The sequence below is a fragment of the Osmerus mordax genome, chromosome 17, assembly GCF_038355195.1.
Source record: "Osmerus mordax isolate fOsmMor3 chromosome 17, fOsmMor3.pri, whole genome shotgun sequence".
Classification (NCBI taxonomy): domain Eukaryota; kingdom Metazoa; phylum Chordata; class Actinopteri; order Osmeriformes; family Osmeridae; genus Osmerus; species Osmerus mordax.
Genome location: NC_090066.1, coordinates 7184734 through 7203718, shown reverse-complemented (window position 1 = coordinate 7203718; position 18985 = coordinate 7184734). Strand labels below are relative to the sequence as shown.

At 43.9% G+C, this 18985-nt stretch overlaps 2 protein-coding genes across 2 annotated transcripts in view; both read right to left on the bottom strand.

Annotated features, from left to right (window-relative positions):
- Window positions 1-2657: 2657 nt before the first annotated feature.
- Window positions 2658-5290, bottom strand: LOC136960178 (GTPase IMAP family member 9-like). Its single transcript, XM_067254553.1, has 3 exons — window positions 5185-5290; window positions 3995-4681; window positions 2658-3792 (listed from the first exon to the last, which is right to left on the bottom strand). Exons 1-3 carry the CDS (start codon window positions 5225-5227, stop codon window positions 3578-3580), a joined length of 945 nt encoding a protein of 314 aa, XP_067110654.1. The 5' UTR covers window positions 5228-5290; the 3' UTR covers window positions 2658-3577.
- Window positions 5291-9362: 4072 nt separating this feature from the next.
- rerg (RAS-like, estrogen-regulated, growth inhibitor) overlaps window positions 9363-18985 on the bottom strand; it is a 28153-nt gene continuing 18530 nt past the window's right edge. Inside the window, exons 3-5 of the mRNA XM_067254489.1 lie at window positions 16971-17027; window positions 12778-12851; window positions 9363-11211 (exon numbers count right to left, since the gene is read on the bottom strand). Of these exons, the coding sequence (XP_067110590.1) occupies window positions 10801-11211; window positions 12778-12851; window positions 16971-17027 (542 nt within the window). The 3' untranslated portion in view covers window positions 9363-10800. The remainder of the gene's footprint in view (window positions 11212-12777; window positions 12852-16970; window positions 17028-18985) is intronic.

The window sequence follows — 18985 nt, the reverse complement described above, 5'->3', positions numbered from 1 at the left end:
CCATGGCTCCAGGAGGGAGGCCCGGTCTGTCATCACAGGTCTCCCTCCAAACAGGAAGCACCTTCCACTTCCTGTTTCCTACTTCCTGTTCTCCACCCTGTTGCATATTTATTGAAAAAATGTCAGTTGGAAAGGTTCCGACAATTAAATTAGTCTGGAGTTTTGTGCAGCGCATGGTGTAATTGTTTTGCATCTGTCCTGTTGTCAAAAAAGTGCCCTAGAAATGTTTAGTAAGATTAGCATTTTTATTTTATTTAAAGAGCATAGGTGTTTTCCTCATGTAATTTCACTTACATGGCTTTCTGTTTTAGGCAATATCACAGTATTTAGAAATTATAACTAATAATGTTGATAGGTTCAATAGCGATGTCTAGCCTATTGCTGGCAACATATCAGAAATAGAACAATTGCCATATCTAGTTGGCTGGCAAGTAGTTAATGTAATTTCACCTGGGCCTATGATTACCAAAGTATTTTTGATAAAACCAGAAACCCATTTGTTAGGTCAAGATAACCGCCACAGTACCTGTACACATGCAATCTAAGGAGCCGCAAATACTGTAAGAACTTGTCTTCCATTACAGGAAAATCTTTCCCCTGAAGCCATTAGTAGTTACTACATGATCTATCTTTGTAAATAGCACTACGTACAATTATCCAACATCTGTTCGTAAGCCAGTGTTATAACATAGTTGTGGAAACCCATATTCCATGTAAAAGGTAAAGAATGTGATTTTATCGGATAATGATTGTAGCAGGGAAAAGTCCTCCATATGTAATAAAGGCAAGTGGAACAGTGTCAAGCAGGTTCTGTTAAAGCGTTGGGAGCTAGAAGAGATCCCTTTGTCGATATCTGAAGTCAGAGATGACTCCTGGAAGGCAGGTATCTGTGAAACATTACTACATTATCTTACTGTAAACTCTCCTACCATTAATACAATATCATTGGGGCTTTCCTAATCTACTGGAATGTCCCATTTTACAACAGTGATAAGTGCATGACAATGAATTCAACGTAAATATGTTTATGTATCCTAATCTGTTTGGAATTGAATATGAATTTCATGGTTTTACCTCATTATTGCAATCAGTTTTCCATGTCAATCTCTCCTAAAAAATGACTGATTGATTATAATGACTGTGTCCATTTTTTGGTGCATTGCTTTGACGTACAGAATACTTTATTTTAGAATTTCAATTTGACATTTTGTAAGTATAAACGTAGTTATTTAACTATATTAATAACCACCTTCTTTGTCTTCAGAAATTGTACTTGAAGTTGCACTATGCTCTCTGGCTAGCATCAATAATAGTATTACTTTTAAGGATGTACAATTAATACATTGTGGATTGTTTTTGTTGCACTCAACAACCCCATTAAGGAATTCTAAATGTTTACGTTATGCTCGATGATTTTTATTTTACAGTTTTAGACGTCATTTCTTTGCCTTGGACACTGTGTCACAAAGGACCAAATTGCCTGTTAGACTTAAGACCATTTAAATAAGTATGTATTTTGTTTTATTCTTGATGACATTTGTCAACCACTTTAAGTAATAAATACTTCAGTATAAAAAGCCATAAAAAGCCATGATGTACTGGGAATATGATGTCGTTCTGGAGCAGTGATAACCTATGAGGCTGTGACGTAAATGAGTTCATGTATACTTGTTTCACTGTGGTAAATTTTCCTCACAACATCACTCCTGCTTGTAATACTCTGTTGTTCATCAATTGATAAACCCAAGTGTCTTTTGTCTATGAATGGTAATTTAATTGTTTCATTTAATTATTCCGATTTCTTTTTTCATATTTTCCTTTTTTCTTACTCATAATGTAGATCCACAGAAAACGCTGATTCAAAATGGTGGGAATGTCATCCAGTAACTACCAAAAGTCCAGCAGATTTTTCAGTGTTCACAGTGGCACTGATCAGAGTACACGAATCCAACTAAAGTTTCGCTGTCCTTAAACTGGCAAGCAACAACAAATATTTATACTGTCTTTCAGCATTTCTCAACATTGTGGTAAAAGAAAGGTGCAATAATCATCAATCATGTTATATTTAATGTTATGTTTCCTGTTAGCCATTAGATTTTACTACACCTTTCAACTGTTATTAAGTGATGAACTGCTGAGAATTAAAAGGCGACTCAAGGTTCATAAAACATTTGCATGTCGTTACAATGAATAGTGAAGGGCAATACACCTTGAAAGATGTACTGTGAAGCTGTCTTCTACAAACAAAAGAAAAAACAAGGACATATTTCAATAAACCTGACTACACACATCTTCTGTAGAGTAACCTCACCATTATTATGTTGACAGGTTGACAGCAGACTTATTGCGTAAATGTTTAACTGATGTGTTCAGTTTACCACCCAGACTGTCTACTGTGTTATGTTCTCTCATGGTAACTTCCTGCTGGATGGCAGATATTATTGTATGCTCTATAGTGTAAAAGTGTAAGTGTGGCATGAATTCTGACCCTGGTGTGCCTCCGATGTAAGTTGTTGTGTAGTGTTACTGTCTGGCTGATCTGTGTATGTATGAAGTGTGATGCATCATGTGCGTGTTTCTGTAATTCATGTATTTTTGTTCTTTTGATGTCAACATTTATGTTAATAAAGAAAACAACTTTTTACATAGTTCTGAGTTTTTATTTATACCAGTATACATGTGCATTCTAATAACTGGTGTTAAGAGATGTGTTAAAGAGGCTATAATTACTCTGAATTAAATTATACGTTTAGAATCAGAATCAGAATCAGTGTGAACTGTTTAACATGGCAAAAGTTTACAAACGGTAAGGCCTATCATAATTCTCTGCACAAATGTGTCCAAAACTGATACATTCAAGTTAAATCTAATAATATTCAGTTAAATAAATTTGGAAAATATAAAAATATGAGTTCAATGAAATGTTTATATATCGTAAAGCTCGAAAAGCAAAAAAATCATTTGAAGCTCCCTCGCATTACTTGTTGAAGTCCCTATCTACACTCACATCTAACTGATACACCTTCATTCAAATTTGCACTGTTATAACATTTGTATTTTTTGCACTATTTGTATTTTTTATACTAATTGTATATTATGTCCATTGTATATTGCCATTTTATATTTCATATTCTTTATTTTTATTCTTAGGATTAGTGAGACTTTGTACCTTTAGTAAAGGTAGACCACATGTTTAACCGTTGTGTTATCTTCAGGTCATTCTGACCCATAAGTCGTTGTGACCCACCGTCGTATTGCGACAGCTTTACCGCATACAAAAACAAAGTGAAGCATTTTCTTTTAACCGTCGGGCTGTCTCAGACCTCCCACATTGCGAAGGTTAAAAGAAAATTATTTGTATTTGTTTTTGTATTGGGTAAAATTGGCTAAACACAACAATGGTTTGTTATGAACCTTTGGGTCATGTGACCCAAAGGCAGCACAAGGGTTAAGTTAAGATTCCTATAATGTTGAATGTATGCACCTTCCTGCCAAAGTAAATTTCTTGTCTGCACAAACTTTCATGGCGATTAAAACCTTTCTGATTCTGACAAGGACATCGTTTTGGGCTGAGCCTCTACTTTTTACAATATTTGGCTCCGCCCCATCCTTGATCAGATCTACACATTGATCTGAGATCGTAACTGCATGATCCATAATCCGAACTGATTGATTCTGATGTTGACTTCAGTGATCTGTATCCAGAGCTCAGTGTTCTTCTTGATGCTGACTTGAACGAGCTGAAACCCGAGGTGCACCGAGAGTTTACTTCAGATCTTTTCTCACCATTCACTGTGGAAAAAGACATGCATAACACACAATTATACGTTATAACCATATACATAATGTATCTGATTTAATTCAACAACTAAATGTTTTTTTTTACATACAGTAATCTCACTTCCATTATATTCTACAAAACATCTCACTAAAAAAAAACTTTGTGGCAAGATAAACTTAATACCAATTTTAAAAAACAAACTTTTCTACTTACAACTTGGAGTTACAAATGGAAAACTATGAGTTTTCCTGGTTCTAATTCCCTGTGTCATCTCTCTGTAGAATGCCCAGTCCTCCTCCACCGTCTCATCATCACTGTCCTTCAGATCTTCCACTTTCACTCTGTGAAACGGCTCCACATTTCTTCTTGCCACCATCTTCTTAATCTCATCCAGCAGCTCTGTGACCTGTGATCTGTCTCCTGGGTTAATGTTGTTCAAAACATGATACCTGTTTTCACACTTCTCAACAAGCCACTGGAGGGCCTTTCCTTCACTCTCAATGTGCTCCTCAATAGTTTTGTCTTCCAGCCAGTCTCCATGGGTGAACAGTATCACTGAGTAATGCCAGACTCTCTCACCCAGTAGTTTCATGTGATCCTCCACAGATTTCCTCATTCCCTCTCTGAAGGGGGTCTCAACATTTATAACCAGGAAAAAGGCATGGGGTCCAGGGAGACACAGCAGCACACTGGACTCAATCTGCTTTTTCACCAGTACAGGAGTCTTTTTCGAGGATAGGTCATTATACCAACCAGGAGTATCTACCATAGTGACCGTCCTCCCTGATACCTCACCTTCAGCCTTCTGGAGTTTGGATTGAGGTTGTTTAAGGTCCAGGATGGTCCTTTGTGAACATCTTTTACCAGATCCTTTAGATCCAACCAGGATAATCCTTACATCTGGGAAATGGAACAAGTGACTGTTAATGTTCTTTCTGCATTCAACATTATTGTAATGCATATTGTGTTTCATTTTTCTATTCTTTAAAATGAATGTGTGTATTTTGTCTATGGAATCAAATTTGACGCTCGTCTTCCTAGCAAAACGAAGGCTATTAGCCTTGCTAGCTTAGGCATTGTAGCCTAAGCTATCTGTATTCGTCCACGTCGGCATTATACATTCTTACGCCAATTAGATGATTTCGAAGCTCCCCTTCACTCTAAGCGTTTCAGTCAGCACTCTAGGCTCTCATATACACACCCATGTAAATATCAGAAACAGTTTGAAAAACTCGTGAAACATGATCAGTGATATTAAAAAAAGTTGAATAGATATCAAAAGGCTGACCCCCTGGGTAGGTCGATATCCTAATGAAAGATATTATTGCCTAGAATTCTATAGAGGCTAGTGTTCAAATAGTTTATGAACTCTTAACGAATTTAATCAGAATCCACATATTTACCCATTTTGTCTTCTGTCCTTTGCGATAATTTCTTTACCAACATTCAAGCGCGTTTGTTTAGTTTTGGTTTTGGTTTCAATTTAGAGTCATTTCAGACGCTCTTATCCAGAGCGACTTACAGTAAGGGACATTCTCCCGAGGCAAGTAGGGTGAAGTGCCTTGCCCAAGGACACAACGTCAGTTTGCACGGCTTGGAATCGAACTGGCAACCTGGCACTAATTTCACGCCATAGATTACTAGCCCGATTCATTCCCCAACCGCTCAGCCACCTGACTCCTGAGTTTGAATCATAGACTGTAAATAAGCAAAAAATAGCGGCATTGACATTGTGTTATTTAATCTGTCCTTCATGTTGTAAAGATCTCATGGCCAAAGTCATAGTTTTGAAGTAGGTTATGCTTCAAATGTGTGAGCTTAAAAAAAATGCTTCACTACCAACACTAGTCTGCAATGATAATCGATTTACAGTCGATTAAAGTTTCATTCGATTTAAAGTAATTTCTCAAACGTGCTAGGTAACGGAAGCACCATAAGGTGGCAGTCACACCACAATTTTACTATTAACCTAGAGTCGAAATGCTTTGAAACTTGCAGAGCCAAGAGAGACATAAAATGCTGTAACTGTAAACATTTGAACTCTTAACATTTTACAAATCACCCAATTGAATGCGAAATATATCTAAACAATTGTGTTATATATGATATGTTATTTTAATGTAGGCTATGTATTTATTTTTACCACACAATGACAAAATGACCATAAAACAAATGAATGGCTCAAGTAATACACATTATTTTACATGGAATTATATTAAAGAATATTTTCTATGAAAAAAGGTAGGCTTCAAGTCTCACAAAGGTGTAAGTTGTCTCTGATTTTGTACACAGTAGCAGGACAATTGCATCCCTTTCCTTGGTGCAGTTGGTAATGTCAGTGCCCACCTCCAGTATGGCATCAATGGAAATCATTTGTGTAATACCTAAATTTAACTCAGTTCTCGTCCTTCTACTCACAGTACCTACTCTTACCACTCAAGGTCTGACCATGCGTCATCACAATCTTCATTCATTTGATAAAGTCCTCCCACTCTGAGGCATGGAGTGTTAGCGTTCATGTTTGTGTCATTGTGGGGGTGTGTGTGTTAGTGTCTGTGTGTATTCGTGTATGTGTGTTACAGAATGGTCTCTTTACCTCAGACCAGTCTATTGTGTCTTGGTCACCATAGAGAGCGAGAACAAAATTAAGAAAGATAAATTCTTAAAACAAGGGAAAAGCCTTGGTCGTCATGGTAACTGTAATGCTTCACAGCGCAGACCGCAAAGAGAGGAAGGAAGAGAGAGAGAGAGGGAGAGAGAGAGAGGGAGAAAGAGAGAGATCTAGAGAAAGAGATGGATAGAGAGAGAGAGAGAGGGAGGGAGGGAGGGAGGGAGGGAGGGAGGGAGGGAGGGAGGAGAGAGAGAGAGAGAGAGAGAGAGAGAGAGAGAGAGAGAGAGAGAGAGAGAGAGAGAGAGAGAGAGAGAGGGAGGGAGGGCAGTTTAGCAGGAGAGGCCATACATCTCAATTACTCCATGGTTGGTTTCTTATGGGTGCGGATCTCTCATTGGTGTTCTCTGTGTATTTATTCAGTAAAAATGCTGTGTGGAAACTCAGTTCTGCTGGTCAGAGTACCCAGCTGCTGAGGCAGCATCACACAACAGTGTTTGAACTTTGTCAAAAAAGCATCAGTCTGTCACACAGGGTTGTATATTTTCTACAAGGCAGCCCTCGTGAACAGGCTGTGTCATGCCTCATGGCTGAGAGACAACCCCAGTACGATATACAGTACAGTGAACGTATTGTTCTGTTTTGTGGCTCGTTACCTGTAAAACTTCTTCTGCGTGATTACTAGGAACTCTCAACAACAGAAATGTAGTCAAGTTGATCCTGAGGTATATATTTGCAGCATATTCACTTTTTTTGTGGACACACACCACCTACTTCACCCAGATTGATTTTAAGAGGACGTTTTCAGCATTCATACAGTCTTCTTCAGTCCAGGCTACCCCACACCGTAACAGCACAGACTTCACATTAACCTTCGAGTGTTTTAAAGGTTGTTGTTAAATAAGAAGCCTGGACACTTTTCTTACTCGAGGGAGGGAGATGAGACCGCTAGTCTGACAGCTCCTCTTGGCTGGCTGTTATTGCTGGAACATTAGCCCTCTCTCCTCCATGCTTTCATTTCCTCCATGCATCACAACTGTTATCCCTTCCTTCTTTCCTTTCTTTCTTCTCCTTTTTTCTTGGTCCACAACGGAACGTTTCATCACAAAGGTCTTAAGACCCTGACTCTTGTTGGAGATGCACGTGGACACACACACACTCGTGCATACGCTCACCAACACACACAAGCAATCAGAGTGAATTTCCTGCTATGCCTTGCATGCTTAAGAGATTTATCTTATCTATTATCCAAATAATCCTTTCGTTTTTTTCGGGGTTTGCAGTTCTTTGATATGTTTGTCTGTCTGCGTTCCAGCTCACCAGCGCACGAGTCATCTGGGTCGAAGCCCGTTTTCCAAATTTACAGCCACTTTAAGTTCAGCATAGAGCTGCCTTTCCCTTGATTGGCTAGCTAAACAAGATGTATGGGGCTTCTGACAGGGATACATTATTAAACCTTTCTTAGACATTTGCCAATGAGGTAACTTGGTATCACCATAATGAGCATGCCATACAATACCACCTGAAACTCTATCAGACCATTACACTTCTGATCCTTGACTTTTTGCTGTACCTAAAAAACAAGTCTCCTAATTGAATGAAATGTACATTATTACAAAAGTAATAATGCTGTCCATACCAGATAGATACTGTCGTAGCACTTTGCCACTACAATACTTAAATAGCTCTGCAACCCTTGACAGTAGTTTTCCCTGCATGTGGATGTGTGTCATCAGAGTATGCAGAGTGGTTAGAATGACTTCAAGGACAGGTAGCTGCTACAAGAAGGAATACTTTTGATGTGGTACACGGCAATCTGTTAGCTGTCTTTCTGTACCATGTGTGTGAGGAAGGGAGGGAGGGAAGGAGGGAGGGAAGGAAGGAGGGAAGGAGGGGAGGAGGGAGGGAGGGGAAAGGGAGAGTGGGAGAAAAATATATCCATTTAGTTTGAATACAAACAGATACGTTGATCCCCTGCCTCGCAGACCCAGCAGGGGTGAGGATGATAACAGCAGGATGTGATGCCACTGGAGGGTGATAGGCTCCATAACAACAGGGGGTCTGCCTGCCCAACCCGCCCCTGCACTAAACACCAGACCAGGAACATGGCCTGTATGTCACCAGTTTTGCAGTGTCTCCACAACCAGCCTTCTTAAGGCACCGTCATGTCCTCCGATGTCCAGCTACCACCCCTGAGGGCAGATTTACAAAACATGTCACATGTCCTTCAGCACGTACACGCGAGCATTCAAACAAGACCTCACTGAGTAAACAGCATTGTTCAGGGTGTGAGGAGAGATCGGACAGGCCTATTATGGTCTGCCTACAGACTTCATGTATGAAGGGGGTCAAGTAAGCTAGTTTAGAGGCCCAATCCGCTGTAGTGTAAAGGGACTGGCTGGTTTTCTCACAGTGTCCAGGAATACACTTGTACATACAGTACATTTCTTTCAAGACTATAAAGCTCCAGAGTTGTTTCTGTTGGTTGTATTCTATATCCATCCTGTCATGTGACGGACAGCTTTCTGTCCCTGGGACCCAGCAAATGGGGGTGGGGGGGTGGTCTCTACAGGGAGGTGCAGCCCTGGGAAGGCAATGGCTACATGTCAGTTATTTCATTTACATTTACGTTTACATTTTAGGAGGATCCTCTTAAAATGACAGCCCTCCTTGTGTCTGTGGAGAACACAACTAGGCTGCCTTCTGCCTCTGTCTGTTTAGATTGGATTCCTTTGCTTTTTTAGACATTGATCTCTCTCATGAGCTTGTTAATTCATTCAGTTATGTAGGACAGTATCACTCATGGTGATTGACAAGCTGTATGCAAATGTGACATTTCTGTCTCTAAGTAGGACCCCTCATATGAGCACCTTAGGTATTTAATATACTCCCCAAACACCAAGCAATGACATTTGTGTAATTACAAACCAACAAAACACGAGGATTAATAAAGAAACAAACATTTTTCCAGACTTATAGACAGAGGGTGTTTAATGTTGTTTTAAGTACAGTTGCACACTAAAGGTGGGGAGATTCCCACACAGGGAAAGGCAGAAACATATCAGGTACATTTCAAAACAACAAAGAAACAGAGTGTCTGGTTAAAACACTATTACAGTTGTATATCGTTAAAACGTCTTCAAAGTCGACACTGATTAAGGCAATATCATACATAGTTTACATTTAAAGGTAAAATGACACCCAATGAAGGAGGTCCCTGGAATGTGACTGAATAAATCACAATCCCTCTAGTCTAAGAGAACGAGCTTTGATTACCGGACATATATACATACACATATATACTGTATGCATATATAAATATATATATTATGTTTATATATATATTTATATAATTTTACATAGGCCCCTTTCCACCATGATCTTGTTCTTCTTTGAAAAGCAGGAGATAGCATCTGCAGCCATCTTCTGAACCGGCATAAGGGTGGCATGGTTTGGTATGGGGGTTGGAGGTTGGGGGATACTTGTTTGATGTTAACATAGCATGATGGATTTCATCATCATGAGCGTATGTTTGTGGAGTGTGTGTGTGATAGAGTGTGGTGTGTGTGTGTGCATGTGTTTGGTGGTGTGTGCATGCGGTGGTATGTGTGTGTGTGTTTGCGTGGTGGGGTGTGTTAATGTGTGTGTCTGGTTGGATGTCTGTGTGTGCATGTGTGTGTGTGTATAAGGGCTTAATGAAACTCTAGAAGGTCAACAAGAACCAAAGGCCAGAGAGCCTCAGTGGAGGGCTCAGTGATCGGAGGGGAAGATAACGCTGTTGGTGTTTCACCGAGTCATTCAACACTGCTCTGAGAAACACACATGCACAGGGCCCACACAGCATGTCAAAACATTCCCCTACAAACAAACTAGGCAGAGGAAACTACTAATCATTTGTCCATCATTTATGATAAACAAAGGTGGAGTTCTTGGCATGCTGTACATTTTATGCAGCCCGGTATATCTGTTTTTGTTTAGCTTTACTTAGCATTTTCTTTTATGTCGTTCAAGATGGTGAAGCTATAGGTTACAAAACTGGAGTATTCACATCGTGTTGACAGCCATTTTGTAGAATTTTCCAGCATTGTTTAGAGGGCTCAGAACCACTGGTCCTGCATAGAAGAGGTCCCATGGTCCAGACTGCCTCAACCGATCCCATCCCCCAGAGACCTGTTCCCCATCTAATGCGGATGTTCCACTGCCTGTGACCTGTGACCTCAGCATAGCAACATGGTCATGCATCAACCAACAAAACAACGTCCCTTAAAGCCACGGGTCACCGGCGCGGTGGGAACAAAAAAAACATCGGCCCCCTTTGATTTTATACACCGACAAAAAAAGAAAGAGTCATATTCACACCTCCTCAGTTCTTCTACCGTCCGTGGCGGTGAGATGTGCGCAGGGGCGCCCTCTAGCTGCTGATCTTGGTCAGCATCTTGTTGATGGCCTGCTTGACGTGCGTGGTGGAGCTGCGTCTCCTGGCCTTCCCCTGGACGGCCTTCCTGCGCCGCACCTCGCGGCACAGCTCGTGGAACGCCTCTGCCACCGCCCCGCCCTCGTCGGCGCACGCCGAGCACTCGTAGAAGGCGCACGCCATCTCGGCGGCCAGGCGCTCGCCCTCCTCCGTGCCCACCTGCCTGGCGTGGTCCAGGTCGGCCTTGTTGCCCACCAGGACCAGAGGGACGTTCTTGGGCCTCTTCACGTCCTCCAGGAGGCTCCGCAGGGGCGCCACGTCCTCGAAACTGCCGCGGTCCGTGATGTCATAGACGATGACGAAGCCGTCGCCCCAGCGCATGTGGCCTTCCTTCTGCTGGGTGTCCTCCTGAGGGGCGAGACGGGATTAGCGACGGAGACATTTAGCATGCGGCGCGGTGGAACTCCGTGGAGACGCGTAGGCAAGCACTGAACCCCCCTGAGAACACCACGGAGGCTTAGAGCGAGAGTTTCAGCCTTTGTTTTCGGAGAAAATGTCCTGGAGAATTCTAGTGTGTGCGTTTGTTTTTTGTGTGTTTTTCTTTTTTAAGAAAACTTCACTTTGAGTTATTGACAGTCCTCAGGGAGTGTGTGATCTCAAGACTGTGATTGTACCTCCCGCGCTTCACAAAAATACCCTAACCCTAACCCTGCTAAGCCACAAATTTGGAGCGCTACATTCAGCACCGTGTGCAAACTGAAGCAGCTGCTGCATATTGTATCAATCTAGAACTATCTGTCCTGCTGTAGCACGGCGTACTGGCCGTGTGGCAAATCCCCTGAGTCTCAACCTCACTGTAGGGAGCACTGAGATTCTGATCTCACGTTATTGGCTTGAAAAGACCATATAAAAACTGGAGTGAGCCCACATTCCTGCAGTGGTGCAGAGACTGCGGTCGCCTCTGTACCTGGCTGACTTCTGAACTTTGGGATTTACGAGGTACAAAGACGCCTCCGAGTCCAAGATCCAAGATGTCTTTAATCGTCATCCTCAATCCCCATCTGTCTTTATGTCTACTCCCACCTCTTAATAGCTCTGAGGAGAGAGAGAGAGAGGGGGGAGAGAGAGAGAGAGAGAGAGAGAGAGAGAGAGAGGCACACAGAGAGCCAGAGAGAGAAAGAAAGACAGACCTGTTCCTGCACTGGCCCTCATGTTTGCACTCCAGCCCTCACCTTACCGACCACCTAAAATAGACCACAGACTGCCTGTGTCACAGGGGAAATCAGTGTCCACCTACACACAGCAGTGAAGGCATATTCATCTCTGAGCCGGGAGCTGCTCACAAGCCAGTCCGACGGAAAGTGTTTAGAGACTGTGTGATTAGCAAAGAGAGAAACAGCTGGGAGAAAGGCCATGGTTACACTGCTAATACCAGAATCAGAATCAGAATTCGGTTTATTCGCCATGTATGTTATACAAACACGGAATTTACTGTGGCAGGGAGGTGCAAAACACTAAACATATACAGATCTTAAATTAAGTAAAAGTACAAAAGTTTAACTATTTCTAAGAACTAAACAATCTAAGAATACAACAATTTAAATATAAAATAAAATATATATATAAAAAATAAGAATAATGAGCAGCGTGAATGGTCAACATAGTGCAATCGGATATTGAGATAAAGTGGCTTATGCATACTGAATTGCCATTAGATGTACTTATAATAGTTAAATAAGTGAATGAATGTCAATGGGAGTCCTTGGCCTTGTTGAAGAGGCCAGTAGCAGATGGAAAGAAACTGTTCTTATGGCGTGAGGTTCACAATCATACTGACAGGTTCTAGACCAGAACTCCACAGTATAGTTGGCAATACAGCAATGTTGATGATGTTCACTTTGATTCACTGTTGATGATTGTGACGGTATAAGATAAGTATAATGCTGTACACCCTCTGGATGTGTCTGTGCCTACCTGCCCTGCCGTGTCCAGGATCTCCATGGCCACCACCTCATCGTCAATGTTGGCTTGATGGCGATATGTTGACTCTGAAAGCAAAAACAAAACCTGGTCACCAGATGCAGATGGTTGCTATAGTGACCGATGACACTTCGCTTGGTCCCGCTGACCTCCACTTTACCTCCAGGCGTTTTGACCAATGGGACGAGAGAGTGTTTTACACCTGTTCAAGGCACGCAGGTGTGAAGTCTTGTGGTGACCTTTTCTTTCTTTCACCTTTTAAAGGGTTATTTACCCAAATTTCCCCTTGTACAATGCCCGTCTGTGTAAACACCACACAAGAATCCTCGTAAAAAAGGATCCCCCAGCAAAGGAATATTTCACTGCACTGAGCTGGCTCCACTGTAGAGCCAAGCTTTTAAAAGCCTGCCAAACCTATGGATGTGGTGGGTTTGTTTTCCTCTCAGAGACATGCTGGGGGTGTTCTACTGCTTAGTTTTGTGGCTGTGGAGGAATGGCAAGTTAACACCGTCAGTATGGTAACGATATGTGCGTATCATCCCTGGCTCCGCCCCGGCGCGGCCTGAGATGTAAATCAGAGTCCTCGACTGAGCACATGAGACCTCAGGAAGCTGCGGGCGAGCGCCAGGTTGGTGATTTACATCCCCCTCTAGACACCAGACCGTCCTCTTAGAAGCAGGGCTACAGTCTGCCTCTGGGACAGCTTGTTTCAGCAGCTATCACTCACACAACACCCTGCTCCCTCCACCAACACCCTCCTCCCTTCTCCCTCCCTCCCTCCCTCCCTCCCTCCCTCCCTCCCTCCCTCCCTCCCTCCCTCCCTCCCTCCCTCCCTCCCTCCCTCCCTCCCTCCCTCCCTCCCTCCCTCCCTCCCTCCCTCCCTCCCTCCCTCCCTCCCTTCACCACCATCCACCCTCTATCCTTCACCATCCTTCGCCCTTATCCTCCACTCTCCTCCCTTCTCCCTCCACAAACATCGCCCATCCTCTCCCCTCCACCCTTCACCCTCCACTCTCCTCCCTCCGCTCTCCTCACTCCCATCCTGCCTCGCTCTCCCTCCTCCACTATCCTCCTGTCTCCTCCCCAGCCTTCCGTGTTGAGCTTCCCCTGTGTGGTAGAGTACTGACAGGAGGCCTGAGGGTGATTTAACGACTGGTCCAACCTTCCAATCTGAAGATCTGACGAGAGGCCAAAACCCCAGTCATTTTCCTGGCAGCAAATAAGTCATTCCTTCAACACTCGCAGCCTCTCAGCTCGGTTCCTGTTGTTGCAGAAGACAGAAGGAGGAAGTCTCAGTCCAGACCACTGCTGCAGACGAGGAAAACGATTGGTCATTAGCCGCCCCTTGATGCTGATGTTTGTACTCGTCACTGAGGTCTCTCAGGGAAACATATCTGGGTTGTCTTGCTTATTTAAATGCTTCATGCATTAACCAGCTGGCATCCACGCTGTTCCATGCGACATCTCGTACCCTTTGCTGTGACGAAATGCCACAAAATCCTGCCTCTTTTTTGGGTGCTCTATCTGTGATTTTGAAAATGTAATCAAATGCAATTCTGTTCACTTCATGAGATTAGATCAGCGCGTTGTCTGGTGGTGCAGTTTTACAATGTAAACATATTTGAGTTCGTCCACATTCTTATCAGGCTCACATGCTTTCTATTGAATGACAAGGAATGGCGTTCTCTTGAGTAGATGAGAGAGAACAGGAGACAAAGATGGGAACAGGAACAGCGGCTATGACCTCTTTCGACTAAGCGATTTCATGAGCACACTAATACAGTACTGTGTATAGGTATTTTCCTCCACTGTACAACTAGGAGCTGGCTCAACCTGTAAATGCAAAACATTTAAAGACCAGTGTCATGGCAACAGGCATGACTGTGGAGTTCTGGTCTAGAACCTGTCAGTATGATTGTGAAAAGAACAAATGATCGTGTACAATTATAGTTCTCTTCTTTTACAAGATGAAACTTAGGGAGGGTTTGTTTAGAGCCAGTATGTGATGTGTTATCCAGGGTCAGATTCAATGAGACCAGTCTGGACTTGTCCTTATCTGAGAACAAAAAAACTCCTGTGAAAGGTCAGTGTGCTTGTTTTTTACCTATCTTAAGTCTAAAGGGTAGTCACTATGGTGAATTGTATCCACATTTTGAATGCTTGCTTCATAATCACATCCCCTATCAAGTCAGGGGGAGAATTTCATCAGCGCAATAAATGAGAAAGAGGTGTACAGGACGACCATAATCATATTCACCAAATGGAGTTACGTAACAGTAATCACAGAAAGTGGTCGGGGGGCGTCACAGGTTAATTTTCCGGGGTGGACCGATTTGAAATAATGAAAAACAAATAAATTAACTGACAAAGGTAAACAGACGCCTGGAATCTACGGAGGGAGGGAGGGAGGGAGGGAGGGAGGGAGGGAGGGAGGGAGGGAGGGAGGGAGGGAGGGAGGGAGGGAGGGAGGGAGGGAGGGAGGGAGGGAGGGAGGGAGGGAAGAGAAAGGAGGAGAGGAGGGGCGGAGGAGGAGAGGGGTAGGAAGGATTTATGTATACATATATGTATACAGTATCATCTGCTGCTCCTGATTAAATGACATTGTTCATATTATGCTATTAAAACTTGATTAACTTCTTGAACCAGCAGAGGCCAGCGAAGATGTACTATTCTCATAAACATGATGAAATCGGTTCCAGACTCTTCTCTGAAGTTCTTGGAAATTAATCTTCCCTGTGTCGTAACTCAATCTTCCCTCAAAGTTGTTGGCTCTGCGTGGCTTACAGCTAAATGCTTCATCTTTCACACAAGTCTGGTACAAAGTTGGGAGTTGGGAGAAAAATCCTGTTGTGGTAGAGCCTTCAGTCCTGCTAGCTCCTGCTTCAAAAACAAGTGCTTGAACCTGCTCCAATGAGAGCCCCACATGCAGGCTCTACTTTGCATACTAGACTGGCCATGGGACATTCATGCTAACCCAGACCTCTCTCAGACTCTGACTCTGAGAGAAAAGTCTTTAAAACCACAAACCCAAGGCTCAGGTGTCAACAGAAAGTGTGTTATGTCCAGTGCTATCGCCACCTCTTTTGCCACACTAAAAGCCAAACAAAGCAGCTTACTGAAAGTAGTGTTTCACTGCTGGTGCGCCCCATTGAACGTTAAACACCCACAAATATTTTTTTTTCTATTAGGCAAGTCCATTAATACCATACTGTTATTTACAACAGTGGCCTGGCATATAACACAATGATTTTTTGTAAGGACACGGGATTGGAGAGGTACCAAGGTGCCTTTTTTTTCTTAGAAGACAATATGCCACAACAACCTTGTCTTGGACATAAACTTCCCGTCGGAACCCTGGCTGGCCCCAGTCAGGATGAAGCCCCAGAGGTAAATCTGATTACACCGTGGCTACTGTCTGTCCACGTAAATTCTAAATCTTTTGAAGCCATCTTAAAGTGAAAATTCCTTGGGTAAGTCATAACATTCCAGTCTCTGTCTGACGGGAAAGGGTGGCGTGGGAGGGTGGCGAGGGAGGGAGGGTGGGTGACGAGGGAGGGAGGGGGGAGGGAGGGAGAGGGGAGGGAGGGTGGCGAGGGAGGGTGACGAGGGAGGGAGGGAGGGAGGGAGAGGGGAGGGAGGGTGGCGAGGGAGGGAGGGAGGGAGGGAGGGAGGGAGGGAGGGAGGGAGGGAGGGAGGGAGGGAGGGAGGGAGGGAGGGAGGGAGGGAGGGAGGGAGGGAGGGAGGGGGGGAGGGGAGGAGCGAGGGAGAAGGAGGGGTGATTCATGGAGGTACTGTAGGATGGAGGTAAGACATTTCCCTGTAGAAGAAACGTCAACAGTGGAAAATATGTTTCTCCCCAAAGTGAAGGCCAATGGCTTCCTCTATCAATGCATAACATTCATTTCTGAAATTACAGATCAGCCTTGTGGTTCATTTAGCATGACACAGACAGACAGCCGAAACTATGAGGCAGTCTTTTGACAGGACATTAATTGATCTTAAGTCAGGTAAAGCTGTAAAGCTGCCTTCCCCCTACCATGTCGGGTGGATAGCTATTTATTTGAAACAGGAGCATCGAGCTGCCATCATGCTAAGATGTCTATATGTCTAGAGGCAGTGTGGAGGTCTTGTATATTAACTAGCGGCGAGTCATGTGACTACACAGTGTGGAGGCCTAAATGTCTTACCTAGAGTTGGGTCATACTCCCAGATAAAGCGTCGGGTCAGAAACCTCACCACCAGAGCTGAGGACAAACAGAAAAGAAATAGTCAGAACTCACATATCGCCACAGGAAATCAGACATCAAACAGAGACAGTCAAATCACCAAAGCACAACATGACGTTAAAGTAAACACAAAAGCTTTCAATGGCTGTGTCGAGATGTTTACAATGATTGCAACGAACACTTTCTCCGGCCCGGTGTACAATATTGCCAAAAACGAGCTCTGATCTGCAGATATAATGACATCCACTTCAGAGCAGACAGGAACCCACTGTGGATGTTGGTAAATTGTGAAGGATACTGTGAAATGCAAACTACTCTGCTATAGCAGAATGTCATCAGAATACTAACTAGCTTGACGAGGTTTATGTTATAAGAGTTAATAATAATACTGAGAGGGGGGGGGGGAGGTAACAGAGTGTCAGAGAAAAAGAGAGAGGCTAGTTAGAACCGGCATCTGGTCTCATCAAAGCATAATTTCCCCCTGGCCTCTCAAGCGTTCACCTTTCTACGACAAGCCTTTCCATGAGCCGCTTCTGTAAAAAAAACATTATAGCCACAACAGATGACTCACAGCCTCCACAAAACATGACACTGGGTGGACCGTTCAACCCCGTTTTGTCCTCAGAGCCGGATTAAAAGCCCATTCGGTTTAGAACCAGCCTCCCTGAGTGCCGTCTGCCCGTGAAAGCTAGCAGGAGAGGACGCATGAATGGCATCATGTGATGAATCCCTCTCCCACCACTTAGCCAGCATAAACACATTCAGTAGAGTGTTATTAGCGATGAAATATAAATAATCATCATAAAAGTTTAGTGGCTGAGGATATTTTAATAGTATCTTCACGCCAGCTGGCTATGGGAACTGATGTTTCCCCTGCCAGTCCATTAGGTTAGGTTCAGGAGAGAGGAAGAGAGGAAGAGAGGGAGAGAGGGAGAGAGGGAGAGAGGAAGAGAGGGAGAGAGGGAGAGAGGGAGAGAGGAAGAGAGGGAGAGAGGGAGAGAGGGAGAGAGGGAGAGCGATAGTGAAGAGCTTGGTAACCACATATCATCTGAGAAAGAGAGAGATGAAGAGGTGAGAGGGAAAGAGAGAGCGAGGAAGTGAGAGATGGAGAGGCGAGATAAAAAGAGAACTGAAGAGCTTGGTAGCCACATATAATTTGTCGGACAAACATGACCTGACCAATAAGTGGATTCGAGAGAATGAATATTGACATGGTTCCAGCCTTGCGAACCCATCTTATACTGTATAGATAGATATACAGCTTGAGGAGCGCTCATTGATATCATTAGCCCTCCTTTCATCTACTAATCGGCACGGGGCAGGGATGCTAAAACGTTGAGTCATTCGGGAGCCTTTCCCAGCATCACTTGGTATGTTACCGTCTCGTTAACTGATGAGCTAAGACGTTCCGCTCCAACGGAACCAAACATTCATCGTTCCCTTCATTCTGCTGCTGCCTTATCGTTTGGGGCCGGCGCTCTCCCTCTGAGTTTTCTCAGATGCTAAATATAACATGATCTACTCCTGGAAATTCTGGACCAGGCACCCACCACCATGTAATCCAATTCATATTCCCAGAGACCAGGGGCCCAACTGTGCCAGGCTGTCTGCTGGTACAGTAACGCTTCTCCCTGGAGCTCTGCTCTGGAGGTGGGAGCCTGGCTCCCCTCCATCCTCCTGTGCCCCCCCTGCCCTCCATTCCCTTCCCTTCTCCTCCTTCCCCTCCCCCCCCCCCCCCCCCCCCACCCCCACCCCCTCCCCCTCCCCCCCATCCTCCCCCTCCCTCCCCTGCTCTGTCAGTGCCCCCCCATCTATCTGTTCTACCTGAGAGATACGACAGGTAGGGGCAGGTTACATGTCACTGGCTGTAAGCAGGGCTGTTTATCAGTGTTATTATTCCCCCCCTCCCACCCAGTAAGATACATGGCTAATGGGACTGGAGGATGCTCTGTAAGGCTGCCAGCGGACCACCGCCA